The sequence below is a fragment of the Delphinapterus leucas genome, chromosome 11 (assembly GCF_059928025.1).
Source record: "Delphinapterus leucas isolate spDelLeu-1000000601 "Yukka" chromosome 11, BTC_Dleu_Yukka2, whole genome shotgun sequence".
Taxonomy (NCBI): Eukaryota; Metazoa; Chordata; class Mammalia; order Artiodactyla; family Monodontidae; genus Delphinapterus; species Delphinapterus leucas.
In genome coordinates this window covers 70764689-70791810 of record NC_143139.1, presented here as the reverse complement: position 1 = coordinate 70791810, position 27122 = coordinate 70764689, and the positions used below count along the sequence as shown (strand labels likewise).

Genomic DNA, 27122 nt, shown 5'->3' with positions numbered 1-27122 from the left:
ACCTTACACCTAAAGGAACTAGAGAAAGAAGAGCAAACAAAACTCAAAGTTAGCAGAAGTAAGGAAATCATAAAGATCAGAGCAGAAATCAATGAAATAGACACAAAGAAAACAATAGCAAAGATCAATAAAACTAAAAGGTGGTTCTTTGAGAAGATAAACAAAATTGATAAACCATTTGCCAGACTCATCAAGAAAAAAGGGAGAGGACTCAAATCAATAAAATTAGAAATGAAAAAAGAGAAGTTACAACAGACACCGCAGAGATACAAAGCATCCCAAGAGACTACTATAAGCAACTCTATGCCAATAAAATGGACAACCTGGAAGAAATGGAAAAATTCTTAGAAAGTTATAACCTTCCAAGACTGAACCAGGAAGAAATAGAAAACATGAACAGACCAATCACAAGTAATGATATTGAAACTGTGATTAAAAATCTTCCAACAAACAAAAGTCCAGGACCAGATGGCTTCACAGGGGAATTCTATCAAACATTTAGAGAAGAGCTAACACCCATCCTTCTCAAACTCTTCCCAAAAATTGCAGAGGAAGGAATACTCCCAAACTCATTCTATGAGGCCACCATCACCCTTACACTGGAACCAGACAAAGATACTATAAAAAAGAAAATTACAGACCAATATCACTGATGAATATAGATGCAAAAATCCTCAACAAAATACTAGCAAACAGAATCCAACAACACATTAAAAGGATCATACACCATGATCAAGTGGGATTTATCCCAGGGATGCAAGGTTTCTTCAATATACTCAAATCAATCAATGTGATACACCATATTAACAAACTGAAGAATAAAAACCATATGATCATCTCAATAGATGCAGAAAAAGCTTCTGACAAAATTCAACACCCTTTTATGATAAAAACTCTCCAGAAAGTGGGCATAGAGGGAACCTACCTCAACATCATAAAGGCCATACATGACAAACCCACAGCAAACATCATTCTCAATGGTGAAAAACTGAAAGCCTTTCCTCTAAGATCAGGAACAAGACAAGGATGTCCACTCTCACCACTATTATTCAACATAGTTTTGGAAGTCCTAGCCACAGCATTCAGAGAAGATAAACAAATAAAAGGAATATGAATTGGAAAAGAAGAAGTAAAACTGTTACTGTTTGCAGATGACATGATACTATACATATAGAACCCTAAAAATGCCACCAGAAAACTACTAGAGCTAATCAATGAATTTAATAAATTAGCAGGATACAAAATTAATGCACAGAAATCTCTTGCATTCCTATACAGTAATGATGAAAAATCTGACAGAGAAATTAAGGAAACACTCTCATTTACCACTGAAACAAATAGAATAAAATACCTAGGAATAAACCTACCTAGGGAGACAAAAGACCTGTATGCAGAAAACTATGAGACACTGATGAAAGAAATTAAAGATGATACAAACAGATATAGAGATATACCATGTCCTTGGACTGGAAGAATCAATATTGTGAAAATGACTATACTATCCAAAGCAATCTACAGATTCAGTACAATCCCTATCAAATTACCAATGACATTTTTTACAGAACTAGAACCAAAAAATCTTAAAATTTGTATGGAGACACAAAAGACCCCAAATAGCCAAAGCAGTCTTGAGGGAAAAAAACGGAGCTGGAGGAATCAGACTCCCTGACTTCAGACTATACTACAAAGCTATAGTAATCAAGACAATATGGTACTGGCACAAAAACAGAAACATAGATCAATGGAACAAATAGAAAGCCCAGAGATAAACTCACGCACCTACGGTCAACTAATCTATGACAAAGGAGGCAAGAATATACAATGTAGAAAAGACAGCCCCTTTAATAAGTGGTGCTGGGAAAACTGGACAGCTACATGGAAAAGAGTGAAATTAGAACACTCCCTAACACCATACACAAAAATAAACTCAAAATGGATTAGAGACCTAAATGTTAGACTGGACACTATAAAACTCTTAGAGGAAAACATAGGAAGAACACTCTCTGACATAAATCACTGCAAGATCTTTTTTGATCCACCTCCTAGAGTAATGGAAATAAAAACAAAACTAAACAAATGGGACCTAGTGAAACTTCAAAGCTTTTGCACAGAAAAGGAAACCATAAACAAGACACAAAGACAACCCTCAGAATGGGAGAAAATATTTGCAAACGAATCAACAAAGGATTAATCTCCAAAATATATAAACAGCTCATGCAGCTCAATATTAAAGAAACAAACAACCCAATCCAAAAATGGGCAGAAGACCTAAGTAGACATTTCTCCAAAGAAGACATACAGATGGCCAAGAAGCGCATGAAAGCTGCTCAACATCACTAATTATTAGAGAAATGCAAATCAAAACTACAGTGAGGTATCACCTCACACCCGTTAGAATAGGCATCATCAGAAAATCTACAAACGACAAATGCTGGAGAGGGTGTGGAGAAAAGGGAACCCTCTTGCACTGTTGGTGGGAATGTAAATTGATACAGCCACTATGGAGAACAGTATGGAGGTTCCTTAAAACACTAAAAATAGAATCACCATATGATCCAGCAATCTCACTACTGGGCATATACCCAGAGAAAACCATAATTCAAAAAGACACATGCACCCCAATGTTCGTTGCAGCACTCTTCGCAATAGCCAGATCATGGAAGCAACCTAAATGCCCATTGACAGACAAATGGATAAAGAAGATGTGGTACATATATACAATGGAATATGACTCAGCCATAAATAGGAATGATATTGGGTCACTTGTTGAGATGTGGATGGATCTAGAGACTGTCATACAGAGTGAAGTAAGTCAGAAAGAGAAAAACAAAAATCATATATTAACGCATATATGTGGAACCTAGAAAAATGGTACAGATGAACCGGTTTGCAGGGCAGAAATTGAGACACAGATGTAGAGAACAAACGTATGGACACCAAGGGAGGGAAGCCATGGATGGGTGGGTGTGGTGGTGTGCTGAATTGGGCGATTGGTATTGACATGTATACACTGATGTGTATAAAATTGATGAGTAATAAGTATCTGCTGTATAAAAAAATAAATTAAATAAAAAAAGAAAAGGAACTCAGAGAAAAAAATCCATGGATTCCATGAGTTTAAGTAGATTTCTTGCCCCTGGGATGAGCTGAAAAACAAGTTTTGCAGGAGTAGGAGAGATCTGAATCCTTTTCTCCTCTTAAAAAAAAAAAAAAAAAAGAGATAGTTGGCAAAGTCTCCCAGGATCAATATGAGCATAGGATAAAAAGTAGAGTGCCTGTCTTGCAAGTACATGTGTGTGGCAAACTATTTAAACATATGGCAGTAGGTGGCAGCAACATGCCATCAGATGGTAGAACAATCGAAGAGACCTAGCTGATAAATGGGAGCCATCTAGTGAAGGACAGATTTCTTGAATTATGGAGACAAGAAAAATTAAAACAAGAACAAAACAAAAACAAACACATTAGCAATGAATATTAAAAATGGCAGATTTTAAAGACAATTGTATGCATTTTTGCTTCATATTATGGTTTTAAAAAGCTTTTTATTTTTAAATAATTTCAGTTAACTAATGAATATCCTTTACCCAGATTTCCCCAAATGTTAGCATTTTACACATTTGATTTTTCACTCTCCCTCTCTCTCTCAACACACACATTGTTGTTATTTTTTTCAAACTGTTTGAGAGTTAGTTGCAGGCATGATGCCCCTACATAACTCTCACCCAAATGCAGTATAAATATTAACATCAGGAAATTACTACTGATTCAATATTATTTAAAGACTTTTTTAAAAAAATTTCACCAATTGTGCCATCAATGTCCTTTATAACAAAATGAAGTTTTTTCCCTGGTTTAGAATCCAGTCCAGAATCACGAGTTGTATCAGATTGTCATAGCTCTTTTATTCTCCTTTTAATATTTTATTTTCAGAGAAAATTAGCTAGAGATGTATAAGGAAATGGTGAGAATTAATTATCAGTATAATTAGCATTTTTTAATCAGTAGTTGACCCTAATACTTTTTACTTTGTTCATGGTTAGTAGATGAAAACAAAACAAATATTACAAAATTCATTATATGAAAAGCACATCAAATAAACTAAATATACATACACTATAGAGTTAGATTGCTTAACTTTTTAAACTGCCACTTGATACATTATCCACAGAGGAAAATAAACTTGCCTTCTGCTTTCCTCCTAATTATAAATTGGCTTAAAATTTGTATAATTATAAATTTATTGTTCATCAAATCACTGTGCAAACAATATTTCCATTAACTTTTAGGCTTTTTACTGTCATCATAAATTCTATAATAAACTTAGGTAAACGCCTAATGGTTCCTGGAGTGATTTTTTTTTTTTTCCTAGGGGACAGTCTGACAGTTCCAACAAAATTCAGCCTATTTGAAAGGCAAGGTGAGATAAAAGCATCACTGGATAGGAAACCAAGGACTGATACTGCTGCTTTTGAAAATGGAGGTGAATTAGTTTATTACTGATTGATTCTGAGTATGTCACCATATAATAAATGAGTCTGAATTTTCTCTCTCATAACTGATTTGTTTCATCAACATCTTTTTAGCATTTTCATTGGCTTTGGATAAACTCCTTGAGGTCAGGAATTGTGTATAATCAATTGCTCTGGACGAATCTCTAGTAGAATGTCTGGCACATGATGTGCACTCCGTAAATATTTGTAGAATAAATGATTTTACGTTTAAACAATTGAATGACTAGATGTATAGAGACGCGTTTATAAAATTTACAGATGACTGGAAGTTAATATGCTGGAACAATGAGCCAGATTTAACAAGGTAAACCCAAACTGTGATAAACAAAATCTCTTGTATTTAAGTCCAAGACATTACCGGTAGGTTCTCTTCAAGCTGGGAAAGACCTGACATGATATATATTGTAAGGAAAAAAAAATGTTTTTGTTGGCCACAAGGTTTCAATATAATTCAGTAACATGTGTCAGCTACCGAATAGCTAAGGTAAACTTACATTGAATTATTAGGAGTAGTATAGGAAAATAATTAAATGTGATAAGTCATTTAAAATACTCAGTAGAGTGTATAACTTATAGAATGATGCTCCATAAATGTCATCTATTATTATACTAGTTCCACTGATTTCTTCACAGGGTAGTCCACATTTGGGCATCATTTTTTTTTTTTTTTTTTTTTGCGGTATGAGGGCCTCTCACTGTTGTGGCCTCTCCCGTTGCGGAGCACAGGCTCCGGATGCGCAGGCTCAGCGGCCATGGCTCACGGGCCCAGCCGCTCCGCGGCATGCGGGATCTTCCCGGACCAGGGCACGAACCCGTGTCCCCTGCATCGGCAGGCAGACTCTCAACCACTGCGCCACCAGGGAAGTTGGGCATCATTTTTAAACAAGGTTACTTGAAACAAATATTTTATGTTAAGAAAGGGTAACTTGTATGGTCAAGGATCTGAAATTAAGTAGTTAAGTAATATTTAAAGCAACTATGAATATTTATCCTGGAATATAGAAGATCTTTAAGGAACATAAAAACTGCTTTCATATATCTGAAGATATTGTGTGGAAGATAAATTATATTTACTCTGAGTATCTCTAAAATGTGGTAAAGATTGTTATATGGAAAATTGTGTTGACTGTGTGAATTTTCTTCCAATTATCTGTAAGTGTACATACTGTATTTTCACACACACACACATATATATATATACACATGTATTAATCGAAACATATATGATATGTATAGAGATGGTGATGGTATCACTGAGAAGTATTTACATAAAACTGTGCAAAAGGGGTATTTTAGGGGAGGATTATCCTGTATTAAAAGATAGTTTTGTACAATTTTCTGCCATCATTGCCACTGACAGTAAGTTATTGTCATAGGAGGTGACTGCTACATTCCACAGAGGATCATATTTCTTGGAGTAGATGAAAATGAAGCTTTAACTGAAGAGAAAGAAATCACGATGTCGAAATATTCAAATGCTAAAGGTAATGAGCCAGTCTATATTTTGATCCATTTGTAATTTGTATAGACAAGTTAAATATAAAGCATGATTGTTGTAGAGGCAAGGTTATAAATAAAAATATACACAAAATACACTAGAGAGGAGTCAGAAGCCCTAAGTTTCCAGTCCTGGCTCTATCCCTAATTATTTGTCTGTGGGGCTTCATCTTTTTTTTAGCTTCAGTTTCCTTATCTGAAAAATTAGCCTGTTGGACTACATAATTTCTAGGAGTCTTGCTAGCTCTAAAGTTATTGGTCCCCTTAAATGGTAATACCCAGTCCTCTTTAGTTGTTTTTTTTTTTTTTCATCTTCCAATATTCAGTGTGATTGAATTTTCTTAGAAAGATTTGTGAAGATATATATACTGAGAAGAGTATCAATTCTCACGCTGACTTCCCCACTTTATGATTATTACTAATTATGGTCTGTGAATAATCCAGAGATATGATAATAAAATACACCCTCTATAGTGTTATGCTGCCTTTATTGTGCTTAGAATCCCCCAGCTGGGACCTCTGCTGGGCAGCTCTCTCAGTCACAGGCAGTACAGCTGTCCTGTAATTAGAGAACTTTACATGTTCTCCATCTAAATATTAACCAATTACATCTACTGTTTTCCCCACCATTAAATAAATATTCTCAAGAACAGGAAGACGCTTGTGATCAAATTCTCCATATGGAAAATTATATGTAAATCTTGTTTCCTCTCTTTTGCTCAATCCATCAAAAAACACACACCTCTAACTACACTAATAACCATAGCCACCATTCACGTGTGGCTGTTTAAGTTAATTAAAATTAAATAAAATTTTAAAATTCAGCTCATCAGTTGCACCAGCCATATTACAAGTGCTCAATATCCACATGTGACCAGTGGCTATCATTTCAGACAGCACAGATTTAGAATGTTTCCATCACTGTAGAAAACTCTATTGGATGGCCCTGCTCCAAAGCTTAGAACAAATGACGACTGTTACAGATATTTCTTCATCCTTGGTTTAAACTGGCACACTTGATGTAAAATTGATAACCTTTTATTTTTTTGTATTTTATTTTTTTATACAGAGGTATTAAAAATATTGCCACAAATATATAATTTACATATTGAAGATAATGGCTGTTATTTCTGAATTTTTAATGTTTTGTTAGTGACAAATTTGGGGGACTCAATGTGGTAATTAGGGAATTTCAGTGGTGGGTTCTAAAAATTAATATACGTATATATATTTTAAATAGGTATGCCCATCATATAATGCTTGCAAAGTGAAATACCAATGGAAACACTTCTTTTTACTAATAGTGACATTCTATTTTCTTAATTTGCTTTAAAAGATAACAAGGACAGTCCTCAACCAAAGCGTTCCCTAACTACCCGACTAGTACCTACAATGCATGTATTAAATGCTACTGAGAATATCAGTATGAAGTGCAGAGAGGACCCTTCTTCAAGTGAGACATCAGCTCTATCACTTTTTGGCCTTAGATATATTTGCCTTATCGTGGATTTATTTTGCTTATTTGCAGTAGAATTTTAAAAAGGAAAGAAAAAAGGATGGTTTGAAAACTATTCAGGATTAAGAATTAAAGACACAATATTCTTCTAATTGACAATGAATTGTGATGTAGGTCCTAGTAAATTATACACTTTCCCACTAGTTTAGTTTAGATATTAAAGTTAATAATATACTACGTTCTCTGAAGCTTCATTAGTACATTTAAAATTTAACCCGTGCTGGGATACGCTGACAAATTTTTATTATGTTTCAGATTATTTTTCTTGATTGCGCTTCTCCTTGCTATTTAGTACTTGGAGCTTCTTCTCTTGATACAATTAAGACTCATGAATCTTCCTGTTTCCCTCCCTCCTTCCTTCCTTTTCCTTATTTCATTTATTGAACCCCTGTAATATTCTTCAGCCCCAGCTGGGAAACAAAGGGAACCGTGATGGTTTACCTCAGAGCAGCTTAGTTTAGTGACACTTGTGAAAAATATGGTTTCCAAGTTCTAGGAGTGGGAGCATGAGAGTAAGGGTGGAGCATGATGTTTGGAGAGGAGGTGGTGAATCAGAGCTTCACTGAAGGTTTACTGCTGAAGCTGAAGATGAGAGCTAGGGCAAAGAGAGATTAATCAGCCCACTGTAGAGAGCTAATGTAATCTACCTAGTGAATTTGATGTTCATTTTCTCTGTGTAGTAGTTACTTGTGAATGTTTAGGATCTCCACACAGAGAAATAATAAAAAATGCTCCTCTTTACTAGATCGTTTTAAGATACTCTGGAGAAATGTACCTTAGAAATTCCTGGAAAATTGAGCATGCACATAAAATTTTCCATGTAAAAACATGCAAGCAAGAAGTGAATAACTTAGTGATATTAGCACTTACAAATTCTGATTATTGAGGCTTGTTTCACCAAACTATCTATACCCCCAACTTCTTAAGATCTTAAAACAGTAAGGTAATAGTCATTAAAGTATTTTACACTAATGCAACTTCTTAAGAAGTAGTAGTTTAGGCTTAAAAAGTACAAAAAGATTTATGTTCAAAATAACTATTTTAAAACTACTTAAAAATAACATTATAACGAGATATATAACTATATTTGGATTGTAATTTTATGTTCTTTTAAACCTAAAAAGATCCACACATTCCTTTGGAGAAAAGCATTTTTCTCCAAAGGAATGTTACTTATTGAAAGTTTTCTCATCAATCAATTTCCAAGATAGATTTTTTTGGTACTTAAAATTAAATCACCCTTTGTTCTAGAAAGTAAAGTATTGGGGTGGTACAATTATTTTTTTCTCTTGCTTTACATGTGAGTGCACAGATATGTAATTATCACCTACAGTAATTTTCAGATGAAAGTGTCTCTTTAAAAACTGTAAAACTTTGTATCTTCTTTAAGTAAATGATGTCCAGCCAGTGAGGAAGCCTCATTTTAAAGGCCTGAAAAAAAGAAAATGGATTTATGATGAACCAAAGAACTTTCCTGGCCCAGAAATGCAGAGAGGTAAAGTGTCTATGTATTTGATATTCCTAAATTGTAATTTGAAAAGAGATTAAATAATATTTTCTAGCAGAAAAACAAGTCATTGTCATGCAACATGTTATTTTAGATGTCAGCCCAATTCTTATAAACTTAGTTCTTTTAGCTTACATTATATTCCATTGTGCTATCAAACATTTAAAGTGCAATATGTTATTTACGGGTGTGAAACCAGCTTGTTTTATCCCTCACTCTCTTCCCCCTTTCTTTTATAGCAGTACAGGCTCCAAATCCCAAAAATAAAATGAGTTACCATCGCAATAATAAAAACAGAAACTCTGAGAATGACTCCTATATCCATGGTCAGAGAGATGCTGTCAGAACTGTCTCAATGAATGCACCTCCCCGCAGCAGGCCCACAAACGGGTCCTACAATAAAGTTGATGTTAACAAGGAACCCAAATTCAACCTCTGTTCAGGTGGAGTTCTACACTTATATAGGCTCTTTACTCATGTCTGTGGTTTGCATTCCCATGGAATTTCCTGATGGTCCAACTAATCTTAATTGCTATCCACCCCCTTCTTTTTCCAGGCAATCACCACCATAACATCTTAGAAAACTAGTAAGAGGATTTTTGTCCATGTGCAGGAGTGCACGTGATTTAAAGGATATTGGAGAAAACATGTTGGATGCAGATGGCTTGACATGACCCTCTCTAGAATTTTGTCTCAGAGCACTGCACTTTGTTCCCCCTGGATAACTTTATTTCACTCTTGAGGATTGTTTTTGAATGGTTGACATTTTCTTGTTCCACTGACTGCATTGTTCAATTATCACTTTCTGTCTAGTTCTGTGGTTTTTCTTTAGGCCTTCGTGATTACTTTCTGAAAGGGTTAGTTTGGGGGTTAACTGCAATATTTTTGACAACCTCTCATCTCTCCCACCCATGCCCAGATTGCTTCTAAATCATTTCATCATGTAATAGGCAAAGTCATAGTATTTCTCAGGAAGTACAAGGACACAAGGGAGGAGGGAACCAAATCTCTCTTTTTTTTTTCCCCTCTCTCAGATGAATTTGGCTCTTTTAAAGTTGGGTTTGTCTTCTCAACTTAACAAAAGGTCACTCAATTCCCTGTAATTTCATGTTTGTATTCTCCTGTGTGCATAGTCTAGTTAGTAGAGTTCTGAATGTTGTGTACTTTCTGAAACATAAGTGAAAACTCTATGTCTCTCTTAGGTCCTCCTTTTACAATTTAAATATAAGTTAGCTCTTAAATTATTTTCTTCTATTTGTTTTAGAATGGAATGATGTATGGATTTATATATAAAAATAAGGATATTCTTAAGTGAAACAGACTTTTAATTTTATTTACTACTATTATTTTATTATTAATTTTATTATAATTTTACTGTGAGTGGTTAGCTGTGAAGAATACAGTAACTACCAGAACAGTTTGATGCCACAGTCTAGATTTGTGTTAAGGTGGCCTCACCTACCTACCTACCTACCTTCCTTCCTTCCTTTCTTTAGCTCTGCAAATGTTAACAGAATTTTATGTAAAATCATGGTAAAGCCAGGCAATGAAACATTTTGATTACATACACATATCATACTCTTCTCTAGCTTAGCCTCGTGGGAGCAAGCCTTATTTGAGGAACTGAACAGTCAATTAAGAGATGTATAACTGTGTTCATTGATAACTTAAATGGTTTTAATAAGCTCACTTGTATCCCTGATGCCTTAGCCTTGAAATGGTAAAATGAATTATTAGAGAATAGCTTCACCTCTGAGATATTTATAACTTTGAAATGCTCCTGGAATATGATTTTAACATTATAAAATATTTAATTCCTGTTTCCTTTTTCTCTCAGATAAATATATGTCAACATCATATAATGGTTCAGCCTGGCAAAAAAGAATTCCTTTTTCAAAAACATATTCAAAAACTGAAAAGATATATTCAGGTAAATATTTACTAGTGATTTTAATGTATCATACAATTCTGAAAATAAATGACAAGTTTTTAAGCTCAAGGAACATATTTTAGAAAATTTAGAAAGTTTTCACCATATACCTGAACATAATTACTTGGAGTTTAGTAGATATCTTCTCTACTAGCAATTTAATTTTACTTTTTTATTGTGTTTTCCTTTGTCTATTTTTATTTTATCAGAAATCTTTTGATATATTTCTCTCCTTAGAAGCATAGCAGTTTCAGCAGTTATGTAATATAAGATGCATTCTTTGTTGAACTACAAAGCAATATATAAATCCATATTTTGACACAAAATATTAAAGCCCTACTATATCCACCATGGACACATATTGGCTGGTGCTGGCTGACAAAGCATCTAAGACGTAGTTTCTAGGCTGGGAGGTTCAAAGTGACTATGGTCTCCGCCTTGTGCTCTGTGCTCTGGGAGGGTGTAGGGATTCCAGGAACCTCCTCAGTGTAAAGGTTTGTAGCAGATCTGGCCTCAGGTTTGGGATCCGGTTCTTATACTAAAATGCTTGTTGTCTTCTCCCAGCTTATTCTGGGGCTGGCTCAGTGGGTTTGGAAAACCATACAGGATAAAATGGTTTCAGTTATTTCTTGGAAAACTGAACCTTTCAGAAAAAGACCTAGATAGGGAGTTCCTACCTAAATCAGTAGCCTAGAACTTTCAGAATCATCTGAAATCCATCAACTCTTATATGAGAGGTTCCCAGAATGAATCAGAACACATCCAGACTAGAAACTGTACACTTTCCAAAATAAACAGCTAAGATCTTCTAAAGCAGTATTTCCCTATAAACTCTTGACTATAACTGTGATGCAGTATTCAGACCTGTATATATATTTATACCGGAGTCAGTTGTTTTCTTTTTTCCCATCTCTTCCCAAATCATATTGTACTGCAAGAAAACTCTGCTGTGGCACTATTTAATTGATTATATTTCCTCTTCACTTCATGTGGGTTGCACTTAATTTTGGGGGGAAGGAGGTGAAAAGGCAATGAAAATCCTAGATAAAACTACCAATTGTCAAGTCACATCTTTTTCTCCCACGGTTTCCTTGTGGGTGGAATGTTATTTGAAGTATTAAAGGATGTGCTTCTCACCCCCCTGCCCCTGTCCCAGTGACTACTCTTGTATTGCTGCAGCCTTCTCCCCTCCCATCCCACACAGTGAAACATGAATCACTAAAGGATTTGGAGGAAGGAGGGGTCACTTGAGAGTATGAAGCATGTACCATCCACATATGCCACAGGAAAAGGGATGTGACAGGGGATGTGAGCCAACAAAACTGCTCTTTTCTTTCAATCTGAAGAGTAAGGAGGAGGGTATGGTGAGACAGCAGGAGAGCAGAAACTGTGAAGCCACTTACACAGTACTAGTTCCCTCCTCCCCTTCTCCCACCACCTCCAGCTATGCCAGGGCCCAGGGATAGAAAGGTCTATGATAGAATTCCTCTGGAACTTTTAAGAATCTGAGTATAAAGAGGCTCTGCATTGTACTTCCCAGATGCAATCTAGGGGGGAAGCTTTGGAGAGAGTTTCTCAACGCCATCTGGTGGTGGGGTTGTGGGGGGGACGAGGCACGTCTCGTTGAGGCACGTCTCGTTGAGGCACGTTGATTGGGAGGGCATCACATAACCCTGTGAGTTTCAAGTGAGAGTGAGTTCCTGGGAGAGAGGACCAGCAGGTCTACACAAAGTCTTCTGGCTAGGCCTAAAGGGATAGCATCAAAAAGATGCCTTTGTGGTTGGGTGCTATTCCGGGGAGGACTCAGCTGGAAACTCAACTGTTTGCTGTGCCAGGAAGTCGATTAGAAACCAAGCCATCATCCACTGATCAAACCCCTGTTACGTGAAGTATGGTCTGGGGGCCACCAGCAGTGATATCACCTGGGAGCTTGTTAGGAGTGTGGAATCTCCATCTCAGACCTACTGAATCATTATCTGCATTTTAACAAGATCCTCAGGTGATTAGGATACACATTAAAGCCTGAGAAACATTAGACTATGTTATCTGGGCCACTGTTCATCAGCACAGGACCCAGACCTTGTTGAAACCCAAGATTGTTGAGAGGACATTCTTTTCCTACCTGTCACACAGCAGCAACCATCCTCCCCAGTCCCAACCCTAGAAATTAGGATAAGCAGCAGGAAGGTAGGGGAGGGAGAAAAACCCTCAGAATTTCAAATCTGAATGTGATTGACATATACATGTGAAGTAGCTAAGAAAGCACTGAATGGGACTAAGTTTATATGCAAATTTTCTTTTCTTTTCTTTTTTTTTTTGCGGTATGCGGGTCTCTCACTGTTGTGGCCTCTCTCGTTGCGGAGCACAGGCTCCGGACGCACAGGCTCAGCGGCCATGGCTCACGGGCCCAGCTGCTTCGCGGCATGTGGGATCTTCCCGGACTGGGGCATGAACCCGTGTCCCCTGCACCGGCAGGCGAACTCTCAACCACTGCGCCACCAGGGAAGCCCACCCCTAAACTCTTATCCTTTCCAGTTGTTGTTGTCATCACCAGAATAGGGAGAGAAAGAGTAGCTTGTGTTTCCTCCCCTGCACTTCCTGCTAGGGCACAAAGGAGAGATTTCAGTGTTTCCCAGGGGACAGGTGGACTGCTAGAGAGAGCCACTAGTCTACTCCTCTAAGGAATATCTGGAGCCAAGGCCTCAGAAGTGTAACTGGGTGAGAGGAGTCTTTGGGACAATGTTGGCTGCTATGAGGCTAATGCAATAGAAGAGGAAAATGTGTCTGCAGGAATCGAGGAAAGGAGCTGAAGGCAGTTAGAGATGTCATTGTCAGCCTTTCCTTGAGGCCACTTGTCCTTTCTGATAGACATACAGCTGGTGTGACTGGAGGTGCCTTTCTCCAGAGGAGGGGACATTCATTCTGTTCATTCTGGGTGCCCCATGGTGCAGCCTTCTACATACTGTAGTATTATTTCCATTCCTCTCCACCCCTCCATCGAAATTCAAATCACAGCGAGCGAGCTTCAGAAAGAAGTGGAATTAGTTTGAATGGCATTCTGAAAATTTATGAATTAGAACAATAAGCTTAGTTTTTGTTTTGTCTTTAGATTTATGGTAACTGATTAGCAAAAGAAATGCAAATTTTTGGTACCCTGAAAAACGCTGAAAAAGAAAATAATTGAAATATTTTTTCTACTTTATTATTAGAGCCAAGAAGAAATGGGAGGAAGTAAACCTGGAGGTTGAAAAATGAGAAAAGAGAAAAGTGCCAGAGATCATCTGGTTTACAATCAAAATGAAAATTCCAAGAATGAGATACTCAAGTAGTCCATACTGTATACTGGATAGCCAAATATGATAATTGCAAATTCTGAAAATAAGATGCAGGAAGTACATTGTGCTCTTTCAAAACTGATAAAAATGCAAATTACAAACAGCTGCCTGTGTATTTATATAGGTCTGGAATTCATTCAATGCATTGCCACAAACATTTAATAAAATTTAAAAGTTTGACAATTAAAATCATTCTTTAATTGTAAACTAAGATTGCACAGATTGAGGAGTAAAACTGTGCCTTTGATTTCTATTTTGCAATATTCTTTAAGGAAGAAACCTCACATTTTCTTTCTTTACCTAGATTTTAAGCTGGGCGTCCGTGATAGTTACAGATAAAATGTAAACAAATTCAATGAAGTCCCAGGATTACAGTTTGGTGGTAAGTATCAGAGGAATTCTAATAGAAATACACTTCAGTGTGTTGTAGAAAGAGACAAAGATTGGTTTATTATTCAGGGAAGTTGCTGAACAATGTCTTTTAACTGACAACTACAAAATCTATCTGCTGAAATGTGCTACATTCAAAACTGAAAAATAAACATTTTCCTACCATGAAAATAAAAATTATATGATCATACTGGAGAAAAGAACTTGTAAATGGAAAAGAAAAAGTGAATTAATAACATGGTATCCACAAAGTCTAGAGTGAGCTTTTAAGGCTTCAGTAAACTCCAGAAGTATAAATGTTTACAAATATAACAACTATACCCTAATTAAAAAAAAAAGTATGAGAGCAATATAAGTAATTAACCTTTCAAATGATGTTTTTCTAAGTTTGTAACACTTATACTTCTGAGATTATGAAGGCTCAGAACTTCACTAAGTCTTTAGAACACCCTGTTTTTATATTTGCATGCATCTTGTGGTTATTGGTAGCTTCTTGTTCAATATTTATTGGGGAAGGGAGGCAATCAGGGTTCTTAGAAATATTTTATTTTAAAACATTTTATATGGTGTGATTCCAGCTTGTGGAATAATAAACCCTAGTTTCTGGCTTCTAATGGTGCTCTGTCTCCACACTTGCAAAAACTTGAGGTTATAGCCTCTTTGTTTTTTTTACAGATAGAGCAGATAGAAATGAAAACTGTGTCAGCAAAGTATCTTGGTAAGATAGTTTGAGAGGGATGTAAGAAAAGAGCTGAGCTGAAAAGATGTCTAGATGGAAGGTGATAGGAAACAGCCTATAATTCCATTTAACAGACAGATCTGTGTCCTTCTAAAACTTTTCAACTAATGATGAAGAAGGAGGGGTTCAAAGAAGGAAATTCAAGATCTCTTTCTTGAAGTACAGATTCTCAGTGTGTATCTGCATTGCATGCCAAATGCTGAAGAATCAATGAGGAAAGAGGAAAATATAAAGGAAGGCTTGAATGTGATTCTTCTGAATGTGTACATGTATAATTCCTGAATAAATGTACATTTTTATTATGATAAACTTTGTCTAAAGGACCAAGTCAGACAGTGGCATTAATCAACCTTGTTTTAATGTTTGTGATTTAGAGAAAGGGCACTTGATTTAAATGGGGGTAAACCAGTAACCAGGAAGGAAGAAGATAACAAACCCCAAAATAAGAAAAGATAGGGGATGACAAAGGTAAGTGTACAACCAAACATTTGGAAGCCAGCAAGATGCAATGCTTACTGACTCCTAAACACACAAGTAGTGCATTTAAGCGTCAATTCCACAGTGCCACTGTTGGGCAGTTGCATATCTGGCACATGCAAAAGCTTTCAATGAATTTCACTGGTGTTCAATGATTCGACTCTTTTCAAAATACAACAGTAATAAAAATAATAATAAAAATAGCATTTATTGGGTGTTTAGTATGTTAGTTAGCTAGGGCTGCTATAATAAAGTACCACAAACTGAGTGACTCAACAGAAATTTATTGTCTCACAAATCTGGAGGCTAGAAGCCTGAAATCAAGGTGTCAGTGGGCTGGTTTTTTCTGAAGGATCTATTGCAGGACTGTCTTCTTGGCTTATAGATCACTGTTTTCTCCTTGTGTCTCTTCGTATCATCTTCCCTTAATGTGTGTTTCTGTGTTCATATTTATTCTTTTATAAGAACACAGTCATGTTGGATTAGGGCCCATTCAAATGACCTCATTTTAACTGGATTACCTCTGTATAGACCTTATATCCAAATAAGGTCACATTCTGAGGCATTGGGGGTTAGGCCTTAAAAAACATATGAATTTTGGGAGGACACGAAGGTGGCTCTGGGACCCTTCCAGGGTGGGTGAGTAGATTTTAAGTGACAAACGTACTCTAACACTCCAATCTCTCTAAACATTTAAATCCCTTCCTCTACAATAAATCAAGGCAGGTCTGGACTCACTCTGGATTTGCTCACTCTGGACTACCTTTTAGTCCATATTTAAACCAACCAACCAATCAACCAGTTAGAACACTTTCTAATTTCCCAAGCTGCACCTAAGTGCAGAATCTCTGCTCAGTGGGCCCATATCAACAAATTTGGCTCGATCCAATTCTATGTTCCTTCCGTGATTATTCCACATCTTTAAAATTCATTCCCACACACATTCCTTGGACTTTTGTCTGTATAAATTAGAAAACTCAAGCAGTTACTTTGGAGTGTAGCATACTTCCTCATGGTTCCCAGTTTCATCAAGTCTTCCTATATGTTCCTATTTCAACTTCCAGGATGATGTTCCTTCGCAATCAATGCCATAATTGTAACAGTAAATACCCTGTGAGCCTGTGAATTCAATTTGCATTGTAATTCAGTCACTCCAGGATGAGATTTTAGGTTTGTTTTCCAGCATTCTCAACCCTGTGCCTATGACAAATAAAGAGCCTTCTTTCAGGGCAGACATAGAAATTTTCAGGTTTCACTTTCTATGTGATGTATGAGCTAGGAATTTGTCAATGTAAAGAAAAATGTACATGACTGTTGTGAGTTTAAGTTTTATTCAGGGTCTTACTGAGGACTACCACCTGGGAGATAGCTTCTTAGTACCTCTGAGTAACCAGCTCTGGAGAAGTAGGGGAGAAGCCAGTATATATATATGAATTTTTTGGCTAGAAAAAACATAATCAATCATGCATGTATCTTAGTAAAAGATTACTGCTAATCACAAAGAACAAATGATTTTACTGCTTTTCTATGTATGGGAAGATGCAAGAATCTGGGATTATTGAAGTTCTTCCTGAGATATATATCTAACTATCTAGGGGTCTGTTTATTCCAAAGCTCAGAATGTCTCATCCTGTTTTTTCCATCCTGAATTCCTCTCAGGGCATGCTCTGTCAGTGGGTGACTGCGGTGGGTTGAGATTTAACCCTTAGTATAACTGGATGGTGAGTGGTACTCTTTGTTCCTTTTGGTTGGTTTTTAAATATTCAATTTCCTGAGTTCATTTTGTTTTTCTTTTTTCATTTTGTTCAGTGACATTAGGAGCAACCAGCCCATCTCATTATATTTGTTAGTTTGACAAAAATGATCAGAAGTATCATATACATGGTTACCTAGATCCTTGCCCCATAGAAGTGTTTGATTGTGAGTATCCAATGGTATTTTTGCATATTTCTATTGCCACATAACACCATTAATTATCAATGCTTTACTGCTAGAAATAGAGTAATTAGTGCCTTTAAAACTAGTTAGATTAGAGATCCAAGGGCAGAAACCCTAGAACCAATTCAGAAAACTTATCCTTAGGTTATGTTCCCATAGAGCCACTCTCAGTACCAAAATTTTTATTAGGGTTCTCCAGAGAAACATGACCAATAGGGTGTATGTGTGTGTGTGTGTATGTGTGTGTGTGTGTAAAGAGAAAGGAACTTATTTTAAGTAACTGACTCATGAATGGGCAAGAATTTTGTGCATAAATCTATAAAACTTTAATGAAAGTTTCTAACAACACCTAAAAAAAATAAATGAAATGCTATACCATAATCATGGATAGACAAACACAATATGTTAAAAAAATGTCAATTGTCTGCAAATTGACCTAGTCATGACATCATGTCAATCAAAATCCTAACAGGCTTTTTTCATGAAACTTGACAAGCTTATTCTGAAACTAATATGAAATTCCGAAGGCTTAAGAATAACCAAGATACTACCAACAAAGAATAAAGTGTGGGGCTTTGCCTGTCATATATCACGATTTGCTCTAAAGCTATCTAATATTATAAAACTATATTTTATATCTGCTACAGCATAGTATTGACATTATTATGATATCTGAGGCAAAATCGAAGAGAACAGAGAGCCTAGAAAACCAACCTACCTATCTATGTAAATCTGACATATGGCAGAAATGGTATTGTAGATCAGTAGAGAAAGAAGAGGTTATTAAATAAATGTTTTGGGAAATTGAGTATCCCTAAAGAAAAAAAAGACAATGGATCCCTAATATCACACAAGAAGTAAATTTCAAATGAATCAAACACAATGGCACAGGCAAAACTTAAACTCTACAAAAACTGCTTGTTGAATGTATACATGAGTCATAGAATATTTAGAAATGTACCACTGAATGAAAAGTTTGATAAACCTCTCTTTACTGCTATGCTTGCCAATATTTGGGTAAAGGAAGGAAGGCTGGAAGAGGGACAGGCAAGCATGTTCCACTCCTAAAGTCACAAGAACCCCCTAAATATACTTTCCAAATAAACAAGGGCACATTTATAAAAATTAGGCACTAGTCCTCTTGCATTTATCACTTAAGGGGCTGTGTTTTATTTCTCTTATTTAAAAGCCTTTATTCCTTTGATGTAAATAACTTCTTATCTTACAATAGGACTATTATACATTTTTACCTAAATCCTCTTAGATTTACTTGAGGGATCCAAATAGCTTGTTTTCACTTCTAATCTTAGGACATATCTATGCTATCTTTAAGAAAAGTTTTCTATAGACAGCATTTCCTTTGAAAATGAATTTTGGCTCCTTTTACCAGAGGCTGCCATTTGACCTGGAAATCAGTTTCTTCCTACTTACAATTATTTTGTCACAAATTGGAGTTTAAACTGCCTGAAAAAATAAAAGCCACAACTTCTACTTTGCTCCTGGCATAAACTCAGGACAATTTGTACCATTTGCAAGCTAATCAGAACAGATCATCCACAGTAGGCTGGGAGAACTTCTGGTTCCAATTCAATCTGCTTTGGGTTGGCTTTGGATGGTAGTGTTTGTGAAGATAATTGTCCCTATTGCCAAGTTGATATTTATGTTCTTTCCCCCAGGGAAAAACTGCCACAGAACAAATTAAGGGTGATTATCAAGAAGAGTAGGTAATTGCCAAGGAGTTCAGTAAACTTACATGAGCTTTGGAGCCAGAGGACATTTTTGGGCTCCTGGCTTTACCTTTTGCTAGTCGTTTGGCCTAGGAGGAAATACTTAGTCTCTCTGTGCATAAATGTCCTCATTTGTAATAACACCTTCCTGATAGAGTTGTTATGGGCATTAGAGATAATATATGAAGTGCTAAGAGTTGTGTCTGGGATAGAGGTGGTTTTGAATAAATGATACTCATTTATTACTGGAAATTATCTGACAGGTTACTACTACTTGTTGATCAATATAATAGAAATAATGTGACCATACTCTTAGGACTTAATCTGATATTTACTTTGCCTGATATTAAACAGCAACTTAGTATAATAAAATCTGTATATTTCTGCTGGAGCATAGGCTAGAAATACAGTTTGAAGTTGTTTTTGAGAACAGAATGATAATTCTCAGACTCACTTGCTCCTTTCCTATGAGATCTGGTAACTAAGGATGCAGAAATGTTTCCCTTTCTTATATTTTTGATTCAAAAACAAATCTATATCCAATTTTAATAGGTATATATATATATAAAACACAATAAGAATGAAATAAATTTGATACATTATACCATTAAAAATTAAATACCAGGTCATAAGTTGTAGGAGAATTTTTAAAAGATTCCTTTTTAGTTTTTTTAAAATTATGATTTAATAATTTATACTCCCCAGGCATGTGGCCCCGGGACATTTCTAGCCCAGGGCACTATAGCTCTGCATTCCACAGGGAAGTAATTTCAAATTTGCTCCCTCCTGACATCCAGAAGCTTCTTTTTTCCCTCCATAGCTAGTGGGTTATGTTTAAAGGATATAAAATTGCTTTCATCATACTAAATACTTATTCAAATTGCAAATTGTTTTATCAAAAAGCTATATTTAAAATTATAGAGAGAACATTTGTTAGTTGGTTGATTTTATGGGTTATCCACATTATTGCTTCTTGCATGGGCCTGAATAATCAAGAGATGGTTACTCATTATTGGGAGAAAATAGCTCCATTTAACTAAGTATATATTTTTGAATCATCTTCAGACTAGCATTGTGTTATATAATTTGTAAATTTGACTCTCTGAAACATTAACATATTAATGTGCTATTATATTAATATATGTTAATGTATTAATGTGATATATTAAGGGTTACTTATTTTCAGAAGTGCATAAAATTCAGATTCCACACTTTGTCAGCCTTTATCGAGTGGTCTGCTGATAAATGTTTGACAACTGATTCTAAGGAAAAACAGCTTCAGTCTGTAGCACTGGTGATTTCTGTAGTGTAAAAACTCTCACCACGGTTGATTTAAAGCTACCAAATTGAAGTCACTGAACACAGAATTAGGAAGGAATGCACACAACTGGCTCTCCTGAGCTGGAAAGCACTCACTCCAGCACATCTCTGCATATTCTCTATGTAATAATAAAATAATTTAACATAATCAAATTAAATTTAATTCATATTAATTGCCTATTCTGAACCAGTTCCTATTCAAGGTATTGGTGATATCCCACTAACTATATAATATACATATTGTATGTTTGTTTGTTTATTGCCAGTTTTTATCCTTAAGAATAAGGCATCATGAAGGTAAGGACTTTTTCTTTTTAGTTTATTATTGATTTCTCTGAGCCTAGAACGATGGCTGACACACAGTAGGCGATAAGGATGCTGAATCAAATGGAGACTCAATCTCCGTCTTTAACAAGATTACAGTCTATCAGAAAATGAAACAAAATGTTTTTTAAGGAGAAAAACAGATTAGAGCATGTAATAATTAACAAGCCTTAGTATTTTTCTAAAGTTGAATATTAAATTATAATAAAATCCATAATACTATAATGAATAACTTTTATCTCTAGCAAAAGTTATATTTTATTGAAGTGTTATATGTTGATTGTGATTCTGCAAATAATAACAGCAATAACACCAACAGTAATAGCAAAACTTTATAGAGTGCTTACTCCATGGTAGGCATATGCTAAGTGAATTACATGTATTATTATAATTCTTAATAATTATATTATTAATTCTCATACTATTCTTTCAAATATGCATTAATTTTACCTTTCCACCTTATAAATGAGAATGCTGTGATTCCAAATTTCTCAGTAACTCGAGTCAATAGCCAATAAGTGTAATGCTCCTTTTTGTACCTAAGTCTTCCTGATTCTAGAATCTATGTTCTCAACCTCTGTGTTCAGTCTTGTAAACACTAATTTTCTTCTTTGTTGTTACAAAACAGTCATGGAGGGTTCACATTTTCATTTGGATGCTTTGCAAAGTGAATAATACTAGGAAAGGGAAGTCAAAGTCCTAGAGGCAGGAAGAACACTGTCTAAACTTTAGCCAAGCTGAGGAGAACTTTCAGGTCATCTTGGTCAGTGTCTTTGTTTAAGAAATAGCCAAGAAGCCAGTGCGGCTGGATGGAAGGGAAAGAGAGGGAAAGGGAGTGTTGTGAACGATGGGGTTAGAGAGGTGTGCTGTGGAGGCAGGTTAGATGGGCATTTGCTGTCATCTCTAGACTTCAGCCTTTTCTCTGAGAGCCCAGGAAGCCATCTGAAGGTTCTGAGAAGAGGAATGCCACGATCTGCCTTCCATTATTCTGAAGGAGCACGGTGGCTGCTAAAGCTAACAGACTCCATGTAGGAGGAGAGCTATAGCCTGGGAGAGACCAGTTATAAGGTTATCACCATAATCCCAGTGAGGGAGCGTGTGGCTTGGGACAGGGCGGTGGCAAGAGGGTGAATAGTGGCTGGATGCTGATGTGTTCAGCAGTAGAACCCATAGGATTTCTCATGGGTTCTCATGAGGGAAGTAGAGAATTCAAGGTTAACTCCAAGATTTACAAATGGCAGGCTGGCGACTGTAAGAGGAATAAGGAGTTTGGTTTTGGATTATGTTCAGTTTGAGATGCTTCAAAGGGAATGCCTGTGATGACAACTGAAAATGTTTACATCTCTTCTAACAATTCATATTTTAAAAAGACCCCACATCTTAATTCTAAGATTCAGTACTTATATTAAAAAGACAGTCATTTACTTATTACTAAACTTAGAATTTTTATCAGATTCCACTAAAAGGAGAGCCAAACCCATGAAGTTCGAAAATACTAAACACAGGTGAAGTTAAAGAAAATATTGGTGTTCTGAACACTAGAGGTCAGCAGTATCACACAAACAGAAAATGCATCTAGGTAGAAACCACAATAAGACAGTTTGAGAACATTTATTTCTAACTCACTGATGCTAGCAGTAGGAGTCTTCAGGAATAAAAACAAAGCATAACCTTTTCATCGAAGACATTTTATATAAAGAAAAAATAATTTATTTCAGTTTGTAAGGATCCATAGAAGCTATAACGTAGCTTGGGGGCTTCTATAGTATTTGAAAATAAAAGCCTAAAGACAGATGGAGCAAAGGACACTCTGGGGCATATTTTTCTCTGGATGCCCTTGCTGAAATCATGCTGGCAGCAATTAATCACATTAGGGTAGAGAACAGAGCAGCCCAGCTTGTCCCAGTTCAGATCTGGTATTCCTCTCAAGGGCCAGGCTGCAGCTTTGGTATACGTGCCTCCTAAGAAAGGTGACAGTACCGCCTGAGGCCCTACTTTAAACCGGCTGTAGCTGTTGGGTCCAGTAGGTCATGAGTGCTTGAGTCAGGGATGGTAATCTTCCTTCCAACAGGGAATAGAGGAAGATGTAAGAAATAAAATGAAAAGAAATAGTGCATAAAGGAAGAAAGTGCAGGGTCACAGCAAAAGTAATAAAACTTTAGAATCTGCTGGAAAGAATGAGAAAAAAGGAATATTTATTTATTTGAAAATGAGTGAAAGGAACACACAGACTTGTGTAAAATAGGTGGTGTATCTATTTTTGTTAGAAAATAGAGTAGGTACTGATACAGATAAGTAAACGACCAGGAGGTAACATACTAGATTTAAATTTGAGGGAGGGTGATTATCTATTGGAGAAATTTAGTTATTTTGATAAACAAATTGAAAAGGGGTGCGTGTGTGTGTGTGTGTGTGTGTGTGTCTGTGTGAGAAATACAGAGGCAGAGACACAGAATATCTTTTTCCAGGTACTGCTTTACCTTCTGTTAAACTGCTATTTATAATGCTAAAAATACATTCAATCAGGATATGTTTCTTCACAATGGTATTTAAAAATATGATGCCACAGAATGACATTATTATGTGTCAAAACTGCTGCCTCATTTTTTCTGTGGAATAGAGAAATATATAAATGTTTATATTTTTTACAGGGATACAAGACAAATGCATTGTAATTTATTGCCCCCAAACCCTGAAGAGGTAAATGGACTAAAAAACTATTAAAGCCAATCAGGCACACATGATTACAAAGTTCTATAAATGTAACTCATTATTTGCATCCACAGTGAAGTTCTCATTTTGTCTTTACTTCATTCACCTGTGAGATCAATTATATATCTTTGCTCCTTTCAACCACAGTCCCCCTATCTCCTATATTTAAAAAACTTTGACTAGGACTTTAGGTATTGATACATTTTGTTCCGCTTTCTCTTTCTTTCTTGGATCATTAAAGCCAGACTTCCTCCTTTCCTTCCATCCTTCCTTAATTCCTCCTTGTCTCCTTTCTTTCTTCCTTGTAACATCCCTTGTTCTCTCTCTTCTTGGCTCCTTCCCTCCTCTATCCCCTCCCTCCCTCTCTCCCACCCTTCCTCCTGTCTTCTTGTATTTAATGAGCATGTATTAAGCTCACTATACGGCAGACACTATGCTAGATGGCAAGATTAGAGAGCTGAAGAGGACAAATCATCCCTGCTCCCAAGAAACTCAGGATCAGTTAGATAGACAGATATGAGCACAAATAAAGTGCTGCTCAATAAATGCTATATCAAAGGAGTTCACATTTTCTCTATTTTAAAGCTCCTAACCCAGTGGAATATTCATCATTATTTTCACTTTATACATACGATGAAAGGATTAGAGAAGTCAAATGACACACATGAAAATTCATAATCATCAAATAGTGAGTAGGTTGCATGAAGTATTTATGTTGCTGTTTTCAAAATTACCGTGCTGCCACTCGTTTCACCCTTCATTATATCCTTTTTCATGTTTCTATAGAACACTTACATTACTTCTTTTCTTTGTGATTCTTATTTCACTTCTAGTTCCTTCATTGCTAGACCTCTTTCTCAACTACCTCTGTAGCTAATATAGAATAATTTTTTTGCAATGAAGAATTGAGTGACTGTCTTCCCCTGCCTATTTTCCAACTGTTCAATACAATAGAGAATGCTTTCAGTGTTACGAATTGGTTTATTAGTTTGCATCCTGTTAAAATCTAGAGAGACCCTAGCTCTTGAAGGATGAGGTATGGTTTATAATATTTTTTTAAATTAAATTTTATTTTTAGGGCAGTTTTAGGTTCAGGGCAAAATTGAACAGAAGGTACAGAGTTCCCATATATTACCTGTCCCCTGCCACACATCCCACTCTATAGTGGTTCATTTGTTATAAAAGATGAACCTATACTGAAACACTGCTATCACCCGAAGTCTATTGTTTACATTAGGACTGTCTTGGCATTGTACATCCTGAGTTTTGACAAAAGTATAATGACATGTATCCACTATTGCAATATCATACAGAATAGTTTCACTGCTCTAAAAAAGCTCTGTGCTCTGCCTATTCCCTCCCTTCAAAACCTTTACTGTCCCCATAGTTTTTTGATTTTTCAGAGTGTCACATAGTTGGAGTCATACAGTACGTAGCCTTTCAGTTTGGTTCCTTTTATTTAGTAATATGCATTTAAAGTTCCTCCATGTCCATTCATGGACTGATAGTTCATTTCTTTTTTGTGCTGAATAGTATCCCATTGTCTGGATGTACCACAGTTTATCTGCTCACTTACTGAACATCTTGGTTGCTTCAAAGTTTTAGCAAGTTCTTTCCTTTCTTAGCACATCAATTATGCTCCTTTTAAAACTATATTTTCAGTGGTTGCTCTAGAGTTTGCAATATACATTTGCAATGAATCTAAGCTCACTTTCAAATAACACTATACTACTACATGGGTAGTGCAAGTACCTTACAAAAACAAAAGAATCCTAATTCCTTCTTATTGTCCCTTGTATCACTGCTGTCACACATTTTACTTATGCATAAGCTTACATAAACACACACGCATATATACATAAGCATACATAACCGAGTACATTTGTTGCTATTATTATGAAAAAAACTGCTGTTAAATTAAGAAAAAGTCTTTATTTTATCTTCATTTATTCATTCTTCTAATGCTCTTCCTTTCTTTATGTAGATCCAAGTTTCTGACCTATATTATTTTCCCTCTCTGAAGAACTTCTTTTAACATTTCTTATAAGGTAGTCTACTGGCAACAAATTCCCTCAATTTTTCTTTCTCTGAGAAAGTCTTTATTTCTCCTTCTTTTTTGAAGGATATTTTTTCAGATACAGAATTCTAGGTTGGTGATTTATTTCTCAACACTTTAAACATCCCACCCATTCTCTTCTTCCTTGCATGGTTTCAGAGGAGAAGTCAGGTGTAATTTTCATCTTTGCTCCTCTGCAGGTAAGGTGTTTTTCTCCTCTGGCTTCTTTCAAGATTTTTTATTTTTTATGTTCTAAGTTTGAATATGATATGAGTAGGTGAGGTCTTTTTTTTTTTGCATTTACCCTGCTTGATGTTCTCTTCTCTGAGCTTCCTGGATCAGTGGTTTGGTGTCTGATGTTAATTTGGGGGAAATTCTCAGTTATTATCGCTTCAAACCCTTGCTTCCTTCCTTCCTTCCACCCTCCTTCCCTCCTTCCCTTCCTCCCCACCTCCTTCCCTCCCCCCACCTCCCTTTTTGGTGTTCTCATTATGCACATTTTTAGACATTTTTAGTTGTCCTACAGTTCTAGCATATTCTGTTTTTTTGTTTCACTCTTTTTTCCTTTTGCTTTTCAGTTTTGGAAGTTTCTATTGTCATATCCTTAAGTGCAGAGATTCTTTTATTCTTTTATTGAGGTATAATTAAGATAACATTATATTAGCTTCAGGTGTACAACATAATGATTCTCATTGCAAAACAATCACCATGATAAATCCAGTTAACATCTATCACCATAGAGTTACAAAAATGTTTTTTCTGGTGATGAGAACTTTCAAGATCCACTTTCCTAGCTACTTCTAAATACTCAATATAGTATTACTAACGATACTCATCATGCTGTACACCTTCATAATATTGGGTTGGCCAAAAAGTTTGTCTGGGTTTCTCCATAACATCTTACAGAAAACCTGAATGAACTTCTTGGCCAACTCAATATATTCATTTTATAAGTGGAAATTTGTACCTTTTGACCCCCTTCACCCCTTCTCAGGCATCAACCAATCTGTTTTCTGTATCTATGAGCTCAGTTGTTTTTTTTTTAAAGAATCCGCATATAAATGAGATCATGAAGCATTTATCGTTTTCTGTCATGCAGAGAGTCTTTCTTCAGTCATTTCAAGTCTACTATTGAGCCCA

The 27122-nt window shown here is 35.9% G+C and overlaps 1 protein-coding gene across 1 annotated transcript in view; it reads left to right on the top strand.

Moving 5' to 3' along the window:
• Positions 1–11088, top strand: part of ZC3H11D (zinc finger CCCH-type containing 11D) — a 31401-nt gene extending 20313 nt beyond the window's left edge. The window contains 6 exon segments of the mRNA XM_089921087.1: positions 4373–4483; positions 5891–5998; positions 7348–7464; positions 8918–9022; positions 9274–9477; positions 10872–11088. Of these exon segments, the coding sequence (XP_089777213.1) occupies positions 4373–4483; positions 5891–5998; positions 7348–7464; positions 8918–9022; positions 9274–9477; positions 10872–11047 (821 nt within the window). The 3' untranslated portion in view covers positions 11048–11088.
• Positions 11089–27122: the final 16034 nt, after the last annotated feature.